The 22,867-nt window shown below is 37.5% G+C and overlaps 1 protein-coding gene across 1 annotated transcript; it reads left to right on the plus strand.

The window, feature by feature from the left end:
• Positions 1-1,103: 1,103 nt before the first annotated feature.
• On the plus strand, positions 1,104-17,393 carry xrcc5 (X-ray repair complementing defective repair in Chinese hamster cells 5). Its single transcript, XM_026913213.3, has 21 exons — positions 1,104-1,224; positions 2,252-2,365; positions 2,465-2,648; positions 3,040-3,088; positions 3,172-3,294; positions 3,430-3,603; positions 4,107-4,221; positions 4,792-4,930; positions 5,158-5,270; positions 5,616-5,678; positions 5,884-6,021; positions 6,108-6,198; positions 8,181-8,311; positions 10,228-10,424; positions 10,755-10,842; positions 10,922-10,991; positions 13,099-13,208; positions 14,685-14,781; positions 14,866-14,933; positions 15,152-15,226; positions 15,369-17,393. The coding sequence occupies exons 1-21, from the start codon at positions 1,207-1,209 to the stop codon at positions 15,381-15,383; spliced, it is 2,172 nt and encodes a 723-aa protein (XP_026769014.3). The 5' UTR covers positions 1,104-1,206; the 3' UTR covers positions 15,384-17,393.
• The last annotated feature ends 5,474 nt before the right edge of the window (positions 17,394-22,867 follow it).

Below are 22,867 nucleotides of genomic sequence, written 5' to 3' on the forward strand. Positions count from 1 at the left end.
TTTTCCACAGGCAATTTTACTTTATTTCCTTTTTTATTCATATATTTATGCTATTTATTTTTAATCTATTTATTTGAACTGATTGTATCTGGATAATTAGCACTTGTTGCCAGGAGAAATTTTCCAAGACTACAACTGAAAAATAAAGAAAAATATTTTAATAATCAATTTTCATTAAAGCCCTGTGCTGTACAGCTTATCACCTTTATAAAGAATATTGTTCAGTAATTTTTTTAATGACTGGTGATAATGCATTTTCAAATGTTATAATTTTTTTTTTTTTTTTTGCACAGATTTTCTTGGTTTTCCTAGTGCAAAAATGATGTCTTTTTGCCTTTTTTTAAAATGATAAATTACACTATGAAGGTATGAGTTACACCTACTGTTTTTAGATACAGTATGAACAGTTTTTGTAATGTATCACAAGACAAAAATATTTATGGTAATTATTGTAATCAGTTTTCTTGTTACACACTGACAGTTGTGCATGTGTTCAAAGTATACAATATAAAACAAACTGTAATGAAATAAAATTCATACCTTTGCATAAAATGGAATATGTGGCTCTACACTGTATTTAACGCACATAATGAGTCCTTTCCATCCTTTTGACACACCTAGTTTAGGTCTGATACTAAATGGCTCTCTTAGGGTTTTGCTAGGAACATAAGGTCATGCATTACAAACAAGTTGTATTTGCATATGTGCTTTTCACTGATTTACCCATGAATACGAGGCTGTGGTGCTGTTGTTACTGCAGCTGTGTGTATACTCGAAAATTGCCTGCACATACAGTACTGTGCAAAAGTCTTAGACACCCTGTTTCTGTAATGCAAATTTTGTTATAGATGTTTATTTTATGACTTCTGCATTACTTTGCCTTAGTTTGTATGACAGTAAAAAAAAGGTCTTGCCTGCAAAAACAGAAGCAAGTGTGACAGATTCCCCAGAAGAACTGGGTTTTATTCCATATATTGTCATAGTGTTGACATGATAAGCTCCAGAGCCACCATGACCCTGACCAGGATAAAGTAAATACAAAAAAAAAAAATGAATGAACATTCTGATTACCTCTTTATATAATTCAATAGCTAGTTACATAATGCATGGGCGTTATAACATGACGCCCGGAACCATTTCGGTCGGAACGACTTGTGTCGCGTCTGTATGTTCTCTCCGGACTCATAACAGTGTGAAACCATCGAGATGGCGCGAGCATCCAAGGTAACAAAAAACATATACAGTATATATGTGTATATATATATAATTCAAACACAAGTGAGATATTAAATAGATTAATACTTGTGCGTGAATGTTAACACAGTTGTCTTTGTGTACGTGCTGTTTGGGTTTTACGATAATTGCATAAAAGTTTGCAGATAGACTTAGCAACATGTTCGGACTTGTCTGAATGAGTGCAGAGATTAACGTCAAATACTAAAATAAAAAAAATGCCAGTAATTAGTCAAAAGTAACAAAATATACACATTCGCAATGTATACAAAGTACGCATGTGGATTTAGAATCTATTTCCGCCAACAATAATCTGCTGATATAGTGTTTCACGTTAGTGAAATACTGAATGATACTGCATTCCTCCAACCCGGAGTGAAATATGGGTACAATTTCAGCTATAAAAGTTGTTCACAAAGGAGAGGGAGGAGAGGGCGGGGTTGGGTGGTCACGGTGGCTCAGTGGTCAGCACGCCAGCCTCTCACCTCCAGGGTTGGAGGCTCGATTCCTGCCTCCACCCTGTGTGTGGGTGTGTGGAGTTTGCATGTTCTCCCTGTGCTTCAGGGGTTTCCTCTGGGTACCGCGGTTTCCTCCCCCAGTCCAAAGACATGCGTTGTAGGCTGATTGGCATTTCTAAATTGTCTGTAGTGTGTGTGTGTGTGTGTGTGTGTGCGTGATTGTACCCTGTGATGCGTTGGTACCCCATCCCGGGTGTCCACCACCCTGCACCCTGAGTCCCCTGGGATAGGCTCCAGGCTCCCCACGACCCTGTGTAGGATAAGTGGTATGGAAAATGGATGGATGGATGCATGAAAGGTATATAATATATTTTTTGTCATATCATCCACCCCATAGCCACACATCGCTCCTCTCCAAAAATCACTTTCACCCTCTGTGTGTGTGAGCTGAATGCAGTGACAAGAGTGCAGGTTTAGTTCACATTTAAGTGCACACTCTGAGTGTTTTCTTTCTTTCTTTCTTTCTTTCTTTCTTTCTTTCTTTCTCTCTCTCTCTGCAGTCAGCTGTGGTGCTTTGCATGGATGTGGGCTTCTCTATGAGTAACTCAGCCCCTGGTGAGGAAGCCCCATTCGAGCAAGCTAAGAAGATCATTCAGAAATTCATCCAGCGTCAGGTAATATATGTTAGTAAAAAACATTTTACTGTAATACTTTCAAATATCCATCACTTTGCTGATATTCACAGTCTGAGCGTGATATTACAATCATTTTAGGTCTTTGCTGAAAACAAAAATGAGCTGGGTCTGGTTCTCTTTGGAACGGATGACACCAAGAATTCACTCGCTCAAGATGGCCAGTACCAGAACATCTGCATACACCGACATCTGATGATGGCCGACTTCGAGCTGCTGGAGGAAATTGAACATAACCTTCAGCCTGGTGGTCAGCATGCTGACTGTATCCTTTCGAATCGATTTTTTTTCTCTCATATGTCTCATATAATTTGTTCGTTCTGCTTTATTTATTTATTTAGTATTCAGTTCTTTTTTAAAGTCATATAGCTGACATGATTCTTTGTACTAGTACTAGCAAGTGTAACAAGCTGTGTCATTACTTAGAAGTAATTAATTATGATACCAATGCCAGATACATGTGCTTATCCTGCATTATCAACCCCCACGCAAATATTAACGAGTAGTACCAGTTCAGTGCACACACACACACACACACACACATATATATATGAGAGAGAGACACAGAGATATGCAGTGTCTAGATTTTGTCAGTATTGTTGATGTTACGCACTGAACATCAGACGTTATCAAATCCTTGACCTGATGGCTTCCAGGGCTTGATGCTCTCGTCGTATGCATGGACCTTCTACAGAAGGAAACCATGTAAGTTCATTTATTTATTGCCTTGCCATATATTGATATATTTTAAGATTCCTAAAGGTTAAATGACCTGATGTGTTGATTAGGGGGAAAAAGTATGAGAGGCTGAATATCGCCGTACTCACTGACCTCAACACACCGGCCTGCGCAGATCAGCTGGACATCATCATTGGCAACTTAAAAAAAGCTGGCATTACCCTGCAGTTCTTGTGAGAGTTTTTTAAATGATAACAATATATATGCATTGTATTACTTGTGTCATTATGTTCTAGTATTCTGAAAAATACAGCCTAAAGTGTGAGATCACATGCCTGAAGAGAGTGTGTGTGCGTGCGTGTGTGTAGTCTGCCATTCCCTGTGGATGCAGATGAAGGGGCTGCTGGAGATGCAGGTCCGAGGCCTCCACCCCAGAGTGGAAAAGGCTTGAGCAGGGAGCAGAAGCAGGGGCTGGAGATGGTCAGGCAGGTCATGACATCTCTGGATGAAGAAGATGGCCTAGATGAGGTCTACACTTTCAGGTGCAGTGGACATTTGGCATATTAACCCATGTCATACAGAATTAAGATTTAACCTCTTGGTTTGTGGGAGTTTGTTTATACAAGCCTGATTTTCAAGAGAAACTTGCGTGACTATAAAAAGTGAGTTATAACCCTTTCGCCCTTCCTCACTTAACATTTGTCTGAATTATGTGTACAGATTTATGTCCCACCTGTTTAAAACTGATGGTTTAAAATGTAGGCTGTTTCTAATTTAAATAACTAGTAGTAGGCTGTAATAACATTGTTTGCAAAGAACTATTTAATGCTAAAGAAACAAGTATTCACATAACCTACCTAAGTCCTAACCGAGACTCAAGTCTCAGATGAACAGGTTCAGTTCACTTGGTAAGTCATTAAAAATAATCACTTGATCAGACTTAAGCCCAAGTCCAGGTCTCTACAAGCCTGTACATCACTCTAGGGAAATAATTAAATACTTCAAGCTCTAATTTTTTGGATATATTTGTTTCTCTGTTTAACAGCGATGCTGTGGAGAAGCTGTCCATCTTTAAGCGGATTGAGAGACGGCCGATGGGGTGGCCCTGTCAGCTTACTATTGGAAGCTCCCTATCCATCCGCATCATCGGATACAAAACTGTGAGTTGTCCTTAAACTTTACAGCAGCAGCTGTATTAAAGAAAATCTGAGGTTTCAGCTGTGAGTCACTGCGGGAAAGGTGCCAGAGGGCACGGTGTGTAAGGGTAGTGTGTGATTGTTCACTCACTATCACTGCAGATAATTATTTTGTAAAGAGATGATAAAGAGATAAAGTAGAACTGAAACATGACCCTGAGTGAGAATTTATACACCTAGCAAACACTTTAATAGGATCACCTGCTCATTCATGCAATTATCCAATCAGCCAATCATTTGTCAGCAGAGCAATCAAAGTCAAAATGAGAAAAATATTTCAGATCTCAGTTACTTTGACCTCAGCATGGTTGTTGGTGCCAACAGTCTGTAGAGATTGCAAAGAATAGTGTAAAAAAAAAAAAAATAATAATAATAATCACCCGGTCACAATAATAATAATAATAAAAAAAATCCTGCACTTTCATATGTTAGAGACATATTGTGGTTGGTTCAAGGGGGTGAATACTTATGCAACACATGGTATTATAGCACTGTTAAAGAGCCTTATTTGGTGTATTTTTCTTTCCTGTAAAGGTGTGTGAGGAGAAGATTAAGAAGACCTGGGTCATAGTCGATGCTGAGAGTCACCAGAAAGATGATGTAAAAAGGGACACAGTCTACTGCCTCAGCGATGACAATGAGACTGAAGTGCAGAAAGATGATGTCATTCAGGGTGAGAGGTGGCCCTTTGATTTCTTAGACCCTCACCCTTCTTTAAAATTTTTTTTTTTTACTTATTTATCCAGTTAAGGTTAAAAAAAAAAAAAAGGCATTGTCTTGATAGCAGGGTTTGTATATTGGTTATTATATGTCATTTCATCAGTACATTTGTATAGCCAGTTTGTACTTCAGTGGTAGCTAATTAAGCCATGTTCTTTTTCTCTCTCTCCTTCCTGTTAGGTTTCCGGTACGGCAGTGACATTGTCCCGTTCTCCAAAGTGGACCAAGAGCAGATGAAGTACAAGTCAGATGGAAAAAGCTTTGCTGTGCTTGGCTTTACCAAGCAGGAGCTGGTGAGTTGTTCACCACTAGATGGCGCACTTTCTCCTTAAATCAGTAACTAGGAGTTCCTGTTCTTAAAGTGATGTTGCAACGGTTCCCTGCCATCCAGTGTAACAAATCTGATCTCAGACCAGTGTAAAAGCCATCCTCTTCCTTTAGGATCTAAATATTCACCACACTTTCTGAATTCAGCAGCATCAGTGTTCAGACTTGGAAAAAAAAAACACAGTCCCTCCAGTATGCATTATGTTTGGATGCTAACCTTTTAATTCACAAAATCAGATGTTCTTCACACATGGGTGTGGTTTGTTTATATAATATTAGGATCTGTTGTAAAGTGTGTTTCTTTCATGCAGATTTATCGCCATCAGTTCATGGGCCAACAGATTGTTAAGGTTTTTGCTGCCAAAGATGATGAGGTGAGTGTAGTTTGGTATGTCAGTGTTGTTACTACAACGCATTTTTTTCCTGACACAGATTATGCATACAGTTTTAGGTTATTTCGAAGACATTTAGAAAATACACGTTTTTGTCAGTCGCATTTAAGGCCAGTCCTAGTTTGCATTGGCAAAAAAAAAAACATGCTGTTGGTAAATACGTGTGCGTATGTGTGTGTGTGTTCAGCATGCAGCTGTTGCGCTCTCCGCTCTGATTCACGCTCTGGACAGCCTGAAGATGGTGGCTATTGTTCGTTATGTTTATGACCGCCGCAGCAACCCACAAGTAGGAGCAGCTTTTCCTTGCATCAAAGACAAATACGAGGTATGTGGGTCTGAGTCATAGAGAAGTATGCCTCATGCTATGTGTGTCACACTGGAGTCACTGTCCTTCCTTCCTCCACTCCCCAGTGCTTGGTGTATGTGCAGTTACCATACATGGAGGATCTCCGTCAGTTCACATTCCCTTCACTGGAGAACAACAAGAAATTTGTTCCATCAGGTGAGAAGCCACAGTATCCAACCGACCAGTGTAAGCTGGACAATTTGTGTGTGGTTTTTTTTTTTTTTTTTTTTTTTTTGTGAAATGTGGAAATTCAGATCTAATTGCCAAATTGTTTCTCTTGGATGAGCCATCTATTAGAACCTAAATCAAGTATGTCTGTCATGAATATTACATAATCACCTTAACATAGTTATTTGAACTGACTCGTCTTGTTTACATTCATATTTAAAACAAGTCATATATTTTTTTCTGGCAGTGTTTGACCTGTGTATTGGTCTTGTGAGCCAGTAGAAAGCAGGACTGTTGTATTTTTAGTCAATAAAAATATGGAGTACCTGCTTATTGCTAAGTAGTGCTCACACCAGACATTTGTTCTTACTGTTACTTGGATCACATCTGGAAAAAGTAAAATAAAATTACACACCTCACCCGTAGATATATGCTAGGATATTTGTTATAAAGTTACATTTTTTTTCTCTCTCTCTCTCTGCCTGCTAGGATTTTCTTGTTAGCAGTGTTGGCACCTCTGGTTTACGTCACAACCCACACACACAAACACCTCAACACAAATTGACTTCTCTTGCTATGTGCAGTGAACAGTCAATATGAGGAACATTGATTTAGGCCAAGTTGCAAAACACAACATCGCTGCTGGTTGTTAGAGCTGCAAACATCCATGGTTTAGCCATAGCATTTATGATTTTTGACCCCTTGCTATGTCAGTATGGGAAACTGAACGCTACACTTTTCAGCTTTGTTAGCTAAAGCAGTGATTAGAGCAAATGTGAATAAAATTCTCCCTTTGAAAAAAAAAAGCCAGTTAACTGAAGAAGAAAGGATATGGGATATGAAAGACATGCATTTGCTGTGATTTCTTTCGCTGCACGTAGACTTTATCTAGGTGAACTTTGATCTGTGAATTCACAAGCCTTGGTCTTATGAGTCAGTAGAGACCAAGAAGGAGGACTGTGTTATTTTTGTTCAGTGAAAAAAATGGGGCTTATTACTAAATCGTACGCTTTCTTGTTCACTGACATACGCTATGGTGTTTGTGGTACAATTCCATTTTTTTCTCTGCCTGCTAGGATTTTCTTAGTTAGTAATGTTTGTACCTCTAACACTTTTAACAGTAGATAATGTCACGAAGCCACTTTCAGAAATCCTGATGTAGGTTTAGATCCTTAATGAGCAGGCCAGAGACAACAGTGACAAGGAAAAACTCCCTGAGACAACATGAGGAAGAAAACTTAAAAAGACCCAGAATAAAAAAGGACGCCATCCTCTTTTGGTTGAAACCATATAGTGGAATTTTAAATCATTACTCTTCCACAACTGTATACTAAGTGAAACTGTACTGTATGTGTTAAAAGGATGTTTAATATGATCATCATAGTCTATGATTACAGCAGCAGTTCTTAGGCACAGGTCTGGAGTATCGTGGTGGGATTATCTACTTAAAAATCGGTGAGACGTGGGCATTAACTGTTTATGCGAAAGGCCATTTTAAATGAAAAGGGAGAATCCAGTATAAAATCATCAATGTCGCTAATACTACAAATTAAAAACAAAAAACAAACAAAAAAAAAAACTACAAACGTCTGTGCGCCACTAACCCACCAGATTTGCCGAACCTGGAAAAATATGCTGTTATTCCATTTATTGTGGAGGCTTTACAGTGAGTAAGTAAATATCAGCATGCGTGAAACAGATGATTCACAATAACAGACAGTGTGAAGCATTTTATAGCCATAGGAATGTTGCTGTTCAGTGTAGCATTACTATTCATTAGGATTTATACGATAAGATTACTATACTCTAATAACCTTCAAGTTTTTCAAGTAAATCCAATGTTGCTTGGTTTGGACTTTTATAAAAATGAGAAAAGATGTAGGTAGATGATGAAACATTGATCATTTTCGTTGGCTGTCAGACTTGTCCTGAACCTTTTTATAAATGCAGTTCTGTCTCTCTTTACCCAGAGGCTCAGCTGTCAGCAGTGGACAATCTCATCAACTCTATGATGCTGGTGGAGGAGAGTGAAGATGGAGAGATGGAGGACATATTCAAAGTCAACAAAATCCCTAACCCACAGTTTCAGAGACTCTTCCAGGTAAGAGATCCACACAGCTTATTTAAAAGCTTGGTTTGTGCAGGATATTGCCTCAAATCAGCCAGAGGGCAGAGTGGAAAACTGCTGTGCTTGTGGTTAGTTTTGAATATCTATTTTTTTTTTTTCTGTTTTTGTTACCACAACTTGATCTATATTTCTGACTCAAAAAAGAATTTCATGTGTTTAGTTTAACCCATGGATACAATTGATGATATATCTGTGGGGAGAAAATTGAGCCATAACTTCAAAGAATGAATGCCGTGTACTTAAACTTGAATAGTGAACTATAATTTATGGCCATGGAATTTGATAGAGGCCCCTAGAATGGCTTTGTATAGTCAGTTATATACTTTGCTTTAAAGCAGACTTGAATCTCAAGGGAGATTTAAGGGACTTCATCTCAATTCTGTTCAAATCACTTTTATTTATATGTCAATTTTCTTTATATAGCACCATTAAAAACAGCATAGGTTGACCAAAATGCTTTACAAGAATAATTACAAAAGCTAAAATAGAAATAAAATTATCAGTAACATTGTAACTGTTGTTACATAACAATCACATAACAAATTTAAAACTATCTCTAAGGCTGGTCAAATGCCAAGGAAAAGAAATACGTTTTGAACTTGGATTTGAAAATAGCTGAGGTAGAAGCAGTTCTAATGTGTAGAGGCAGGCTATTCCAAACCTTAATGCCAGCCACAGTGAAAGCACATTTACGATCACCCCTAAGCTTCAGTCTAGATCTGGGAACCGTTAGTAGAGCTTGATCACATGACCTGTGAGTTCTAGAGGGATTTTGAACCGATAGAAGCTCCGTAAGGTATGAAGGAGCTAGATTGTTCAGAGATTTCTAAAACAGTAAGAGTGTTTTGAAATCAATTCTGTAGCACACCAGTAGCCAGTGTAGTGAAGCAAGAATAGGGGTAATGTGTTCGCGCTTCTGTGTGCCCCGACAGGAGTCTGGCAGCATTCTGGACTAATTATAATTGGGCCATAGATGTCATAGATGAATAATTCCAGTGTAGAGAGAGTTGCAATAATCCAGACCAGAAGAGATAAAACCATGAGTCACTTTTTGAAGATCCTTAAAAGTTAGAAAAGACTTGACCTTGGCTAAGAGCCTAAGTTGAAAAGAAATTTGATCTGACAGCTGCATTAATCTGCTTGTCAAGTTTGAGATCACTATCCAGTAAAATGCCAAGATTTGTTTACATGTGGTTTATTATAGGATGCAAGTTGATCCAAGTTAGGTATTAAATTTGGTGTGGTAGACCCCGGACCAAAAAAGCAATCTCCGTTTTACTTCATTTAAATGTAAGAATTTGAAGAGAGCCATGATGATAGTACTTTTAGGCAAGTCAAAAGTGGTTCAAGAGCAGTTGAGTCTCCAGGTTTCAGAGGCAAGTAGATTTGGGTATCGTCAGCTTTTCAACAGTGAAAAGACACCCCACGTCTCTTAAAGATAGCCCCTATAGGGAGCATGTAAATGGAAAATAAAATAATAAATCCAGGGCAAGAATGGGGCCCTGCAGCACTCGGCAGGTGAGATGGGCTGAAGAGGAGGTGAACTTCGCAATGCTAACTGAAAAGCTTCTGTGAGTCAAATAAGATTTAAACCAGTTAAGAACAATTGTAACAATAGACACAAAGCGTCTTAATAGAAATTCATATGTTGATTTATTTTCATTGATGAGCAACAAAAAAATGTACTGAGATGACATGAGGAAGAAAATTTGTGAGGACCCAGACTCAAAAGTTGTCTGTGTGACACTGGATAGTGGGATTATAAATCATTCTCTTCTCCAACTGTGTACTATAATTTCAAAGTAATCCTACAGGGGTTTTTTAGGTTTACTAAAGTTTGTCTGCTTAGAAATGTAATAGACATTGTTGTTTTTTTCTCATTACTGCAGTGCCTACACCATCGTGGTGTGAAACCAGACGCACCCCTGCCCCCTATAGAGCCGTGGCTTAAGCGGATGCTGGATCGGCCCCAGGCCGTCTCTGCCCGCTGCCCTGCACCTCTGCAGGAGATGAAGAAACTCTTCACCCTGAAGGAGGTGGTGCAAAAGAAGGGCCAGAAGACCAGTGCGGATGTGTTTGGGAATAGGTAAAAAAAAAAAAAAAAAAAAAACTCTCTGGTCAGCAAGAAAGGAGGGAGGTCTGGGGACTGCGGGAGATGAGTTGCATTGCTAAGCACTTAGCATAGAATCAATAATGATGATTCCACTCTGAAGCTCCTTATTAGTCTAAGACTAAACTTAATTTATACCCAAGGAACATTTATCTGGTTTTCCAAAGGGAAAGACAAGCAAACATGGAAAATCCTTATATCTGTCGTAATGTACACCATGAATAGACTCAGAAGAGTAGCCTTATGTGTTATTTGATTTAGGTTTTCTCTGGTGCTTAAAAGATTGTACTCTGTTTTTCCACGTAGCACTGAGGAGCCAGACGCTAAGAAGTTCAAAATGGATGAAGGGGAGAGATTCAGCCTAGCAGAGACTTCAGAGGGAAACATTACCTCCGTGAGAAAGCGTCAAATGAGTTTCAGGATTTTACCATGTGATTCTGAACAAAACTGACATCATTGTATTGTCTTTGCAGGTAGGTAGCGTGAACCCTGCAGAAAACTTCCGCACTTTAGTTCAAAAGAAGACCATTCCCTTTGACCAAGGTGAGATATGAACAGGGTTTTTCAAATTTCTTTTGTTATCTTGCTTGTTTTAACGCTTAAAAATGTGTTTTATAAGGGTTCATAATTAGGTAGTTAATAAAATAATATATGAATAGGAAAATGATCCATGAGTGATGTAATGTGACCCAATGCAAAGTGTAGTTACTATTCACACCCTGAAGTTGATTATTTTCCAATAACAGCACATCCCAATGTGTTTTATTCCTCTTTTACTGCAGCAATTTGCCAAGGATTAAAGTTTGTTTGTTAAAAAACAGCATATCGTACATTTTATTCATTTATAGTTACGTTTAGTGTTGTGGAACATCCGAGATACAAGTTAGTTCCTGTTATCACTTACGTTATAGTCGCTGTAAACAGTCGTTCTCTCACCAGTATCTCTTTTTTTTCTCTCTCTTGATGTTAAATAAACAAAAAAAAAACAAAGCTTGTCATGTTACCAAGAAAATGGAAAAGGCAAAATGTTCTGTTCTGAAGTCTCTGCTGTGGCAGGAAACTTACTGTTACAAAGCACTAACATTAGAGAACACTTCCATAAATGATGATTAAACATCTGCTTACAAAAAAATGAACACAATTATATATTTTTCTTGGTTAAATAACAGCACGTTGTTTCATATGTTTATTATTAACCTTACATTATTGTGGAGCGTCCATCATACAAGTCACTCTGAATTAGCTGTTATTATAGAAACAATATTAGTATTAGAATGAATGCATTACAATAAAATAGAAATAAACTCAATAAGATATTAGAATGAGTGCATTAATATAACCCTGCCATTTGAATTACAGCTGGCACTACTGTCAGAGCTGCTGAAGTAGAAAATTAATCAACACCTTCTGACCAAGCAGATTTGTGAAGTCTGCATCACTGTGGCAAAAGGATTTTTTAACTTACTTAAAAGGATCTACACTCTTACAGGATTCCAAATAGAAGGGTTTTAAGGTTTCCGTAAAGGGACAGCTGAAGAACACTTATGGGTTAAAATCTTTCTAAGTGTATAAATCAGCCAAGGTGAACAGGATTGAGTCAGAGGGTGAAAGCATGTTAGTAATATTGCTCCCTAACATTGTGTAGTCATGCATCATGTCTATGCTTGAACAAGGTTATTTTCGGGCTCTATCTTGTGTCTTCCGGATGTGAAAGCTGATTTACCATCTCTCCCATTTTGTATCTGTATATTTGTATCTGTATATATCTAGCAAGCATTCATTCAAGGGCAAGTTAGTTTAGTTTTAATTAATGTGTCATTCAACAACTATTTGAAACTAGACACGATACTTTTCAACCCCCGACATTAACATTTTTGCTTAGACTCATTTTAAATACTCTAAAATTAGACAAGTAAGAAAAAAGCATATATATGATTTTTTTTATTATTATTTATTTATTTTTTATTTTATTTTTTTTATTTTATTTTAGGACCTGAAAGCAACCAGTCCTTAGATACTTAAATAGGTCTTGACTGAAACCTTTTAATTATTGGCTTTAGAGCTTTGCAAGTAAAAATATTAATTACTCTTAAATACCAATACTACTCTTATACTACTCTTAAAAATTAAATACTCTAAAATTACACAAGTAAGAAAAAAACATATATATGATTTTTTTTTTTTTTTTTTTTTAAATTTGTGATTTTTTTCCACTTTAGGACCTGAGAGCAACCAGTCCTTAGATACTTAAATAGGTCTTGACTGAAACCTTTTAATTATTGGCTTTAGAGCTTTGCAAGTAAAAAAATTAATTAATTGAATAATATCTCTGATTTATCCTCAACAGTCTTCTTTTTCCATTTATTGTTACACCCACCCAGTCAAAAAAAAAAGCATTCATAGCACTGCTCAGCAAATGAACACTTTAGTACGCCACTGACAAATTAGTTTCTGAGTGTACTCTGATGTCTCCGGTGTTTCTATTGAGTATGGTGTTAGTCATCTGCAGAAATATCACTCACAGCTGATCAGGTTCACACGTCTGTTGAAATAATTGCTTTTGTCACCTTTGTCATAGTTTTGCAACATTTCCTGCGTGTCCATGCTTTACTGTCCCACTGACTCGTTTTGTTTTTGGTCCTTACGACAGCATGCGAGCAGCTCACCCACAGGATGGAGCAGTTGCTGGGCAACAGGAGCACAGACTATTACATGAAGACCATCGCATGTGTCCAGGCCTTTAGGGAGCAGTCCATTAAGGTGAATGCTCAATCAAGGCTCAATATTCAGTTCACTTTACAATCAATACTGTCAGTCTGTAGCTTCTCTAGCGGGCTAACAGAGTTACCTTTGCTAAGTGTGTCATATTTAGACTAACGTCCCCACTCGACACATCTGGAGTGTTTACTGTCTTACGTCATTCGTGCTTTTATCAGTCAGGTGAGGGGGAAGGTAATCATCAGCGGCTGCACTGAATGAAATTTTAAGTGTTCTCAATATACCACAAGCATTGATAGTTGCAAACAGCAGATGAGTCGCTTCTGATGAGTCACAAGAATTGTCATTTCGAGTGCACTGGACACCTGTTGAGTCTTCTGACAAAGCACTCGTGGGCATTTTAGGCATTTGTTTGCAGAGCTGTGTGAATGACTGTGCACTGAAATGTGCTAATACGTGTTAATCCCAGATAATAATCATTATCAGAGCACTTCACTGTAATTAAAAGGTTTTTTAATTGTAGAGGTCTACAGGGATATGTGATGCTTGAGAGGGTCTGAAACATCTAAAATGAATTTATAATAACTTAAATGTAATTCCTATTTTTTCTTTTTAGAAACATTCAGAACTGGTGACTTAAGTTCAAAAGATACGTTAATAGATATGTGAGGTTATTTGCATTCAGCCTCGCGCTAAGCAGGTGGTTAACTTTATTTTCCAGACAGAGCAGTGAGATGATTGAAATTGCTGTATATGCAGTTCACACCTTCAAAATTGGCTGGTTTTTCATGTGCAGTTTTTTCCTCAGACCACAGCCTTTAAAACAAGGCTAAAGAAAACTCAGGAGATAGAAAACTTCATAGAGATATGAAGCTTGTGTGACACAAAAGACCTCATTCATTAACACAGGAGTGTATTGGATGCAGCAGATCAGGGTTGCTATGGTTTAATTTACTAAATTGTTTATATTTGGCGAAACAGTACCAACTAAATGAATTGGAAATGGTACAAACAAAAATGATAACTGTGGGAGTGGGCTAGATAGGTCACACTTTCTTTTTGAGCTGTGGGGATTGAGATTAAGAAAATGGTCCCATGAGCACCTCAAGTCATCATCTCATTGTTCTGTTTCTGAAAACCTACAGATAGCTAAAGAGACGCTCTAAGTATTGGCTAATACTTACCCGATACTGACATCTTAATAACTGAGCGACTACAAAATTTTAAATGCATTTGCTATCCCATAGGAGACATTACAGGGCTGATGGTGGCATCCTGTGTTCATGTGCAGGATCTTTGTTGGGTTAGTTAAAACCTCATATGTTCATAGGATTAAATATGTTTTAATTCAGACTGGAAAAAAATGTAAACTCCAGACTGATACTGATCCAGAATTTCAGGCCAGAATCAATATTCAGTATCAGGTCTCTACATATAGTATAGTTAAACTAAAGGATTGACTATGTGTACGTGAACCGTGGGCCAGCTGAAGTGTTGAAGTCATTTCAACTTTTCCAGGTATCAAATGCGGACCTTTTCAACAGCTACATGCAGTCTCTGAAGAACAGCGTTCCAGATAAGAATCTTCAGGAATTCTGGGATCTGCTCGTTGCAGGTGTGTGTATATGTTGTGTTTTTTTTTTTGGGGTTTGAAGAGTGAGTAGACGGCATCATGATTGACTCAGACTTCTGTCTGCAGATTCTATAACACTAATCAGCAAGGATGAAGTGGAGAGCAGCACAGTATCCAAGCAAGAGGCAAACCAGGTGATTTAAATGCTTACACCATCGCATGGTTTTTGTCTGACAGTCATTCAACCAGCTTGTGTAATTTAGTGACACTAAGAAGATAGCATTCTGTTATTCTCTAAAGACAATGAAAAAGAAAAGGTGGGTATGGTTTAGTGTGTATGGCTGTTACGATGTAGATTTATGCCCTGTGTATATTTAGCCCTAACAAAAAAAAACCTCTATACCTTCACTAGTTTTCGACATTTGAAGAGAAAGAGGAAGTGGCAGCTGCTCCTTCCCATGAGGACGCAGGAGACGTGGATGATTTGGTAAGTGCCCTTGTTGGTGCTAAATTAATCAGTAAGGGTGGAAACTGTACTGATTGTTGGTAGGATGTGTTTTTCTATTTACACTAGCATTCTGTGTGAGCTTGGCTAACCTTATTGTGTGCTTGTGTTTCTTTTCACACAGCTGGACATGATGTGAACCTGGACCGTCCTGGACGTTGCCTTCATTCCTTTCCACTGGGGCTCCACTTGGTGCTGAGGTCACAGTAATGTTTGCACTATATTTTTGTCTTAAAAAAAAAATACAGGAATATGTACCATAATTAAAGGTTTTGGGAAAAAGCTATTCCACTTAAAGGTGTGATCACTCATTTGTGGCTTCATTCTCAGCAGCATTCCCACACAGCAATCAGGATCAGAACTTTCTTACTTAACTTATCTAGCAAATTAACAATTTGCTTTATCTGCCAATTTGCTCCATATATCAGAAATGCAGGAGCTAAAGCAGTACAGAGGCGTACTCCTTCTTTCAGAGGATTTCACAAAAAAGGCGATGTTTTCTAACCACTATGAATCCTTATTTTTAGCCATGTTTCACTGCAGAATTACAGTAAACAATCTTTTCTTACTTGGGGTGTTGCAAGTATATCCTGCTGTAATTTTTCTCTTTCTGCACACCAGTACATTTTGTAACTGGCAATATAATAACTTTTTAGTATATTTGTTTTGTTAAGAACTGTTGAAAGCAAATTTTGATTTCTATTTTGATCAGGGGATGTGAAACTTACAGCCCATGGTAACACCTGTGCTGCGTCCCAATTCTCCTACTTATACTATGCACTAAAAGTATGTACTGTTTTTTGTGAAGAAAAAGTAAACACTTTTGAGTGTGTAGCAAACAAGTATGCAAGTACTGGTACATACTAGCACATCATGTAAAGGAAGAGAACGTTGTTGCCTAGTTATGCACGCTGTCACCGTAAACCAACTACCTCATTGCATTTCAGCTTTTCTTCATTCATTATTCCTTAAAAAAACTGGTTAGTGCTTAACATTTAAGTTCTTACGCCTAAATACTGAAGGCACTTCACTGACGTTACACTCGTCCACCATGTTTGCAGGTTGAATTTGGTGAAGCAAACCGTCACAAAACTCCTCCTCCTTCTCATGCAAGGATTTGTGGGTAATATTAGCTGAAAAAGTGTCCCCAGATCCACAATTAGAAAATCTATCGGACACAGTAGACCATCCGGGTACCTTTGGGAATACTCATTTCAACATACTACGATTTGGGACACGCTAACTCTAATTTCGGATACTATTTAGGACGGATAGTAGGTGAATTGGGACGCAGCCATGGTCTTTTAATGCGCTTTGTATATGCACTGGATTCTCTTTTCAACCGCATGCAGTTACACTTGTATTTGAATGCATCTCTGGTTCTCGAGATTAAAATGGATTTAAGACATGTTAATATGTAAATCAGAGGACTACACTTTATATATTGTTGGTTTTGTTGGTTGTTCAGACCATTTAGAATTCAAATAATATTCACAAGCTTACATCCATTTTTAGAAACCTATTTAAGTATGTCCTGATCTCATTAATTTACTTCACATTAAAGATTTGAACACCTTATTAAGATATAAATTCAGTTCAGTCTGTTGGGAGGTTCAGTCTGAAACACAGGAGCACATATCAGTGATTTGTATTATTACTTACATTTGATGTAAAGAATATGAAACACAACAGGGCATGCAGTTATAGTAAAAATAATCAATGACAGAGTGGTGGATACGTGCCAACACAAAACAGAGTTAGAGGTACCACCCTGAATTTTCCTATAGCTGCACATCCTGATGTGTCTTTTCCGTCTTATATCACAGCAATTCGTCAATGCTTTTATTTATTAAAGAATGACACATACTTTTTATCCATTTATAGCTACATTTAGTGTTGTGAAACTTCCACGAAACAAGTTAGTTCCTTTTATGACATATAGCAGCTATAAACAGGCACTTCCTGTTCACTAGCCTCTCTTTTTTTACTCTTTGTTGAAGTTCATAAGACAAAGTAAATGCAGCTTGTACAAAGAAACTGAAGAATTTCCTGTCAGAAAACCTAAAGTTAGCACTACCTATCGCTGTTACCAAAGTACTGACACTGGAGACTCCTTCCATATATGGTAAATAAACGTCTCTTCACCATATCAATGATTGCACAAGGTTTTGTTTTGTGTTTTTTTTTTTTTTTTTTATTTTAATAAATATCCATTTATGTGAAGCGTCCACCATGTAAATTCCTGTGTAAGTTGTTACTATGGAAATGATAGAATTTTAGAACGAGTGCATTAATATAAACTATTGTCAGAGCTGCTGTAATAGAACATTAATCAACACCTTCTGACAAATCAGATTTCAGAATTCAGCAGCTCTGTGTTGTGAAAAGATTTAGGGCCATGTTGTAGGAGCGACATGACTATGACACTTTCAATGATGAATACAAAAAAACAGCTTGATGAGAAACCTAAAAGAATATTCAAAGAACTTATTTGTCAAACTGTGTGGTGATCTTGATGACTGTAGCTGTAGATGATATATTGGATGAACTATATCATGACCCTCACAGGCTGCGTGCAGAGCTGATGTCTGATGGTTTGCAGTATGACACGTTGACATCACCGGATATGTTCTTTGACTACAATTCACCCAGGCAGAGTGTAATCATGGACTTGTCAGTCAGTGCTGTTCTTGACTGGCTTGTGTCTTGTGGTCTGTGCTTTGAGGTTGGGTAAAAATAAGTTTTTGTGCACAGCATATTTTTAGATTGATTATCAACACAAACATTTCTTTACAAACACTATTATTGGTCTGTTACCTTGTTATCCATGTCTTAAGATCATTTTGAGCCTTTTTTTTTTTTTTTCACTAATATGAAGATTTTATTTTTTAACAAAACCAGATGTGTCAGAATTATTGGCACTCCTACATTTAATACTGTACTTTGTGCATAGATATTTATACTATGGGTTTAACAATACAACATTTGAATTTGATATGATACAGTGGTGTCTCGATTCAATATATTTTCAATATAGCAAAAATAATCATTGCCTTAATAGGTGCCTTAGATTTCCATTTTCAGTTGATTGAAACATTCAACACTATTAACGAACAATAACTGAAACGGAATAATGAAACAGTAATTAAACTTTAGCTCTTGCACCCTACTACATTAGCTTTCAAAGCCTGACTACATCTCAAAAACGGCACAAAAAGACCTGAAACTAGCTTTAAAAATTGGGCATTGGAAAAGGGAGTCACATTTCTCTTCCTTTTTCTTTGTGTTGAAAAAAAGTTCACGGTGGTGTACACATTTCAGAGAGAGAGAGAGAAAAAAAACACTAGCTTCTCCTGATTCGAGATAGTAGGAAGCTTATTTTTTCAGAGGAGGGAATGTAGGCTTGATTACGTTCAAATGTTTGCTACACCACACGTTATGTAAGTGGTATTTTATGACAAATAGCCTTCTTTATTATATAGTCTGAATGTATTATTTGATGCGCAGACATATAAAATAATTTTTTTTAAAAATCAACAGCCTTGGATCAAGTGATACAATACACTATTGTATTGTTACAGCCCTAATTTATTTCCCATCTTTACTAAGGGTGCCAATAAATCTGCAACTGACTGTATTTCACTCTGTCACATTACATTTCTTTCATTCTTTCAGCATTTGAATTTGATATAACCAAACTGTAAAAACAAAGACCATAAGTTTTCTTCAAGTTATTTCAACCTTTATTTTCACTGATTTAAAGATCAGTTAATGCAAAAGTATGGTCTTAGATTTTACCAAGAGACATGAAAATCAGGTGATGAGAACATTCACATTTACATTTATTCATTTCTGAAATGCTTTTTATCCAAACAAGAGAGAATACCATCCAAGCTGAGGGTAAGAGACTTGCTCAAGGGCCCAGCAGTGGCTTTTTGTCAGTCATAAGATTAAAATTTACAACCTTCCAGTAACAAAGCTCCTAATGCCATACCTTCCTATCACTGCACAGCTATCGACAGTGATGATGAGGTCAGATATAGGTGAGTAGGTTTTTTCTCCATTTAATTCAGACCTCTCAATACTCAGGCTTTGATGATAGGCTTCTGGCCAGCAGGAAATGCTTAATATCCTTTGATTTGAATTTTAATTTGACAGATGGAATGGGGGAAGGTGAAACACGGTGGCGTATGAAGTCATTATTGGGTTTATTTATCAAGGAAAGCTTTGTGGTTGGTGCAAAAGAGAGATGAGAAATTAATGAATCTGCTGAGAAAAACACACATATCATTGATAATGAAGAAAATGGTGTAACTAAGGTGACGGGCACTAAACACAAACATTTACTGATGCTGTCGGTTTTATCTCTTTGGATGAGAGTTTTGGATTTTACCTTGTAATGTGCAGGATACTTGCCTGTAGATGTTTATCACCTCCTCCAGTTCACATGTTCACTTGATTACACATGAGACAAATTCATCTGACTTACAGTCAGCTCCAGAATTATTGGCACCCTTGGTAGGTTATGCAAAAAGTGTTTTTCTGGGTAATTAGCTTGATCACTGAAAATATGAGAGAAATTGTAGCATTTAATTGAAGTACATTTATTGTAAGGAAATGAAAAACCCTTATAAAAATATATAGTAAATACGTGTCACAATTATTGGCATTTAGTACTTTGTGGAAACTGCCAACACAACAGCACTGAGCCCTCTCCTATAACACTCTATGAAATTGGAAAAAATAGGGCAAAGACTCTGAGAACTCCTCAATACAGAATCCTTTCCAAATCCTAGGTCCTCTCTTGTGGACTCTCCTCCTCAGCTCACCTCACAGGCTTTAAAGGGGTTTAGGTCTGGGTACTCTGATGGCCAGGTCAAAAGCTTAGTTCTGTGGTCACTGAACCACTTTTGTGTGGTTTTGGACATATTTTTTGAATCCTCATCTTTCTGAAAGGTCCAATACAGGGTACGGAATCTGAGGCCATTACACAATTCAGAACCTCTCCAAAATCATCCATGGGCCTTGGTCCTCTTTAGTGAACTCATCTCTTCAGTTTATTCCATAGATTTTCAATGTAGTTTAGGTCATGGGACCAGGATGGCCATCTCAAAAGCTTGATTCTGTGGCCACTGAACCATTTTTAATTGAATCTGGACATATCTTTCGGATCATTGTCCTGCTAGAAGATCCAATACAGAGTAATAAATCTGAGTCTCCTCCTCGATACTGAATCTCTTCAAATCATTCAGCATCCTAGGGCCTATCTTGTGGCCTCACCTATTCAGCTCACCTCACAGGTTTTCAATGGGGTTTAGGTCAGGGGACTCAGATGGCCATGTCAAAAGCTTGATTCTGTGGTCCCTGAACATTTTTAAGTGGATTTGGATATATCTTTCGGATTGTCCTGCTGGAAGATCCAACCACAACTCAGTTGTGACTTCATGGCCGAGACAGCCAGGTTTTCATTGAAAATCTCTTGGTACTTCATGGAGTCCATGATGCCATGTATCCTAACAAGGTTCCCAGGACATTTGGAACAAAAACAGCACCACAACACCACAGATCCTTCACCATAACTAACAATAGCGATTAGGTTCTTTTCTGTATAACCATCCTTCTTTTTATGTCAAACTCACATTGAGTGTTTGTTGCCAAACTGCTCCACATCACTGGATATGTTCTCTTATCTCGCCGTAAACCAAAAGTGCTAACTTGAGGTTTTAAACATTCCAGGTTTTTTTTCCCCCTGAGGGAACCATTGGAACCCTACAACAAACAGTTTTCCTTACTAAGTTGAACCTCTTTTGAAAGCTATTACCTGCTCAAAGATCCTTCGAACAACCCATTTTCTTTTGCTAAACGCATGACCTACCTGAAAATTAGATGGTCATACAAATGGTCACACATGAGTGGGACTTGCTTGTTGTGCTTTTTTTAGTGCGTAGATGAAAAAAAACTTTCCATGCTTGTAAATCAGCATACCAATTCATTTTAAGGAATTGTTCAAATAGAGCAATGTGTGCTTGAATCACTAGTCTTCATCGTTAATGAGAGAGGCTACTGCTGCCCTAAGTTAGTAAAGTAATGACTCAGCATTAAACAGATAGAGGAGGAAGTGTCCTTGTACAGGAGGAGCCTCATTAAAATCAGCTTATATTCAGATACCGCACTCCGACTGTCACAGTAACAAACCCTGAGCCAGCATAACAATATACTCATTATAGTGCATGTTGCCTCTTACAGAACTCTAGCAAACATTGTTTCTGTCAGATCCAGTAACAATATTTAAATATATTTCATACTTTTGATGTCTTTTATGGCTTGATATTACCTTGACACATTTCAAATAATATCCCTACTACTGTGGAAATATGTCTCTTCTTGCTCTGTCTGTTTAAAATGGAGTTACATTAAAGTAGACAGCCATAGAGGAGAAATATCTTTCACCTTTAGGTTAGAGGTTTGTACTCTTCACACATCTTATATATAATTTTAATGTCTTCAGTCTGAAAACAGTGAAAGAGTCTGCAGTGATTTGAACTTTGAAAGAGAACTGGCCAGTCTTGTTGTTCTGTTGAATACTTTATGTTTTTTTCTGTCAATTAATAAAAAGGAACATAAAATAGGTATGAAAGCAAGGGTCAAATTGTCTGGTTTTATGATCAGAGTCTATGATCGATCCGGGGCTTGAATATTATTTCTCTATATGATATTGTATATATTGTATATTATATTTATATATATAATAACTATAAGATTTTGTTTTTTGTACATTTGTAGATTTTCCCCCAAACTTTCCTGTTGCATTTTCTTAATAGCCAATGCTATGTTACAGCTTTAATTATCACTGGCAAACACCTCATCAGTGTTGAACATCATCAACAAATCTCACTTCCTCATCCAAGAAGCTACTTATGTCTTGTAATAATGAATGTTTCTGGCTTATATGTCACCCTGAACCAATAAACCCCAGTGATTTACTGCTGATTCTGAAATATGCCATAAAATGGGACTGCAAACAGAAATGTACAGTTCTGTTCATTATTTTGACAGCTACACCAGGTTTGCCACAAGCAGTTATGGGAACCATTAAACCTTAAGCAACAAAATAAATGCTCTAACATACTTCTTCCTTCCAAAAAAAAATCATGCACTAAAAACAGCACAAGACTTAGGTGCAAAGCGTGTGCCAAAATGTCTGATATCTTCTCCTCCTCATGAAAAAAAAAGACACGAACCTTTGCTTCACTTCTCAAACAGGCTTTCCTCGTACTTTGACTCATTTCCAAGAGTGCTGCGGCAAAAAGACGCTGACATCAATAAAAGTGCAAAGAGAAATGGGGCAAATTAATTCACTGTGAACTCTCAGCACCCGGCTTTCCCAAGGAAGCTGTTATTGTACCTCAAGTCCATTGATATCAGCACTTCACAGACTGAATTATTCAGGGGTTGCAGATGGTGGCCACTGAAAATCAGCAGATACCGGCCTCTTAAAGCACTTCCTGTTCATTCATCTCCAACACACCTGCTCTGAAATGCCTGAAAGAACCCAACAGTGATTTTATCCCATTTTGTGTTTACCATTATAAATGGTAAACCATATTAAAATGAATGTTCATG

The sequence above is a fragment of the Pangasianodon hypophthalmus genome, chromosome 5 (genome assembly GCF_027358585.1).
Source record: "Pangasianodon hypophthalmus isolate fPanHyp1 chromosome 5, fPanHyp1.pri, whole genome shotgun sequence".
Taxonomy (NCBI): Eukaryota; Metazoa; Chordata; class Actinopteri; order Siluriformes; family Pangasiidae; genus Pangasianodon; species Pangasianodon hypophthalmus.

Excerpts from the sequence above, each read along its gene's own strand:
- xrcc5 (XM_026913213.3), top strand. Across the intron at positions 6,022-6,107 it reads GCATCAAAGACAAATACGAG|TGCTTGGTGTATGTGCAGTT; the intron begins GTATGTGGGTCT and ends TCCACTCCCCAG. Across the intron at positions 14,782-14,865 it reads CTGGGATCTGCTCGTTGCAG|ATTCTATAACACTAATCAGC; the intron begins GTGTGTGTATAT and ends TTCTGTCTGCAG.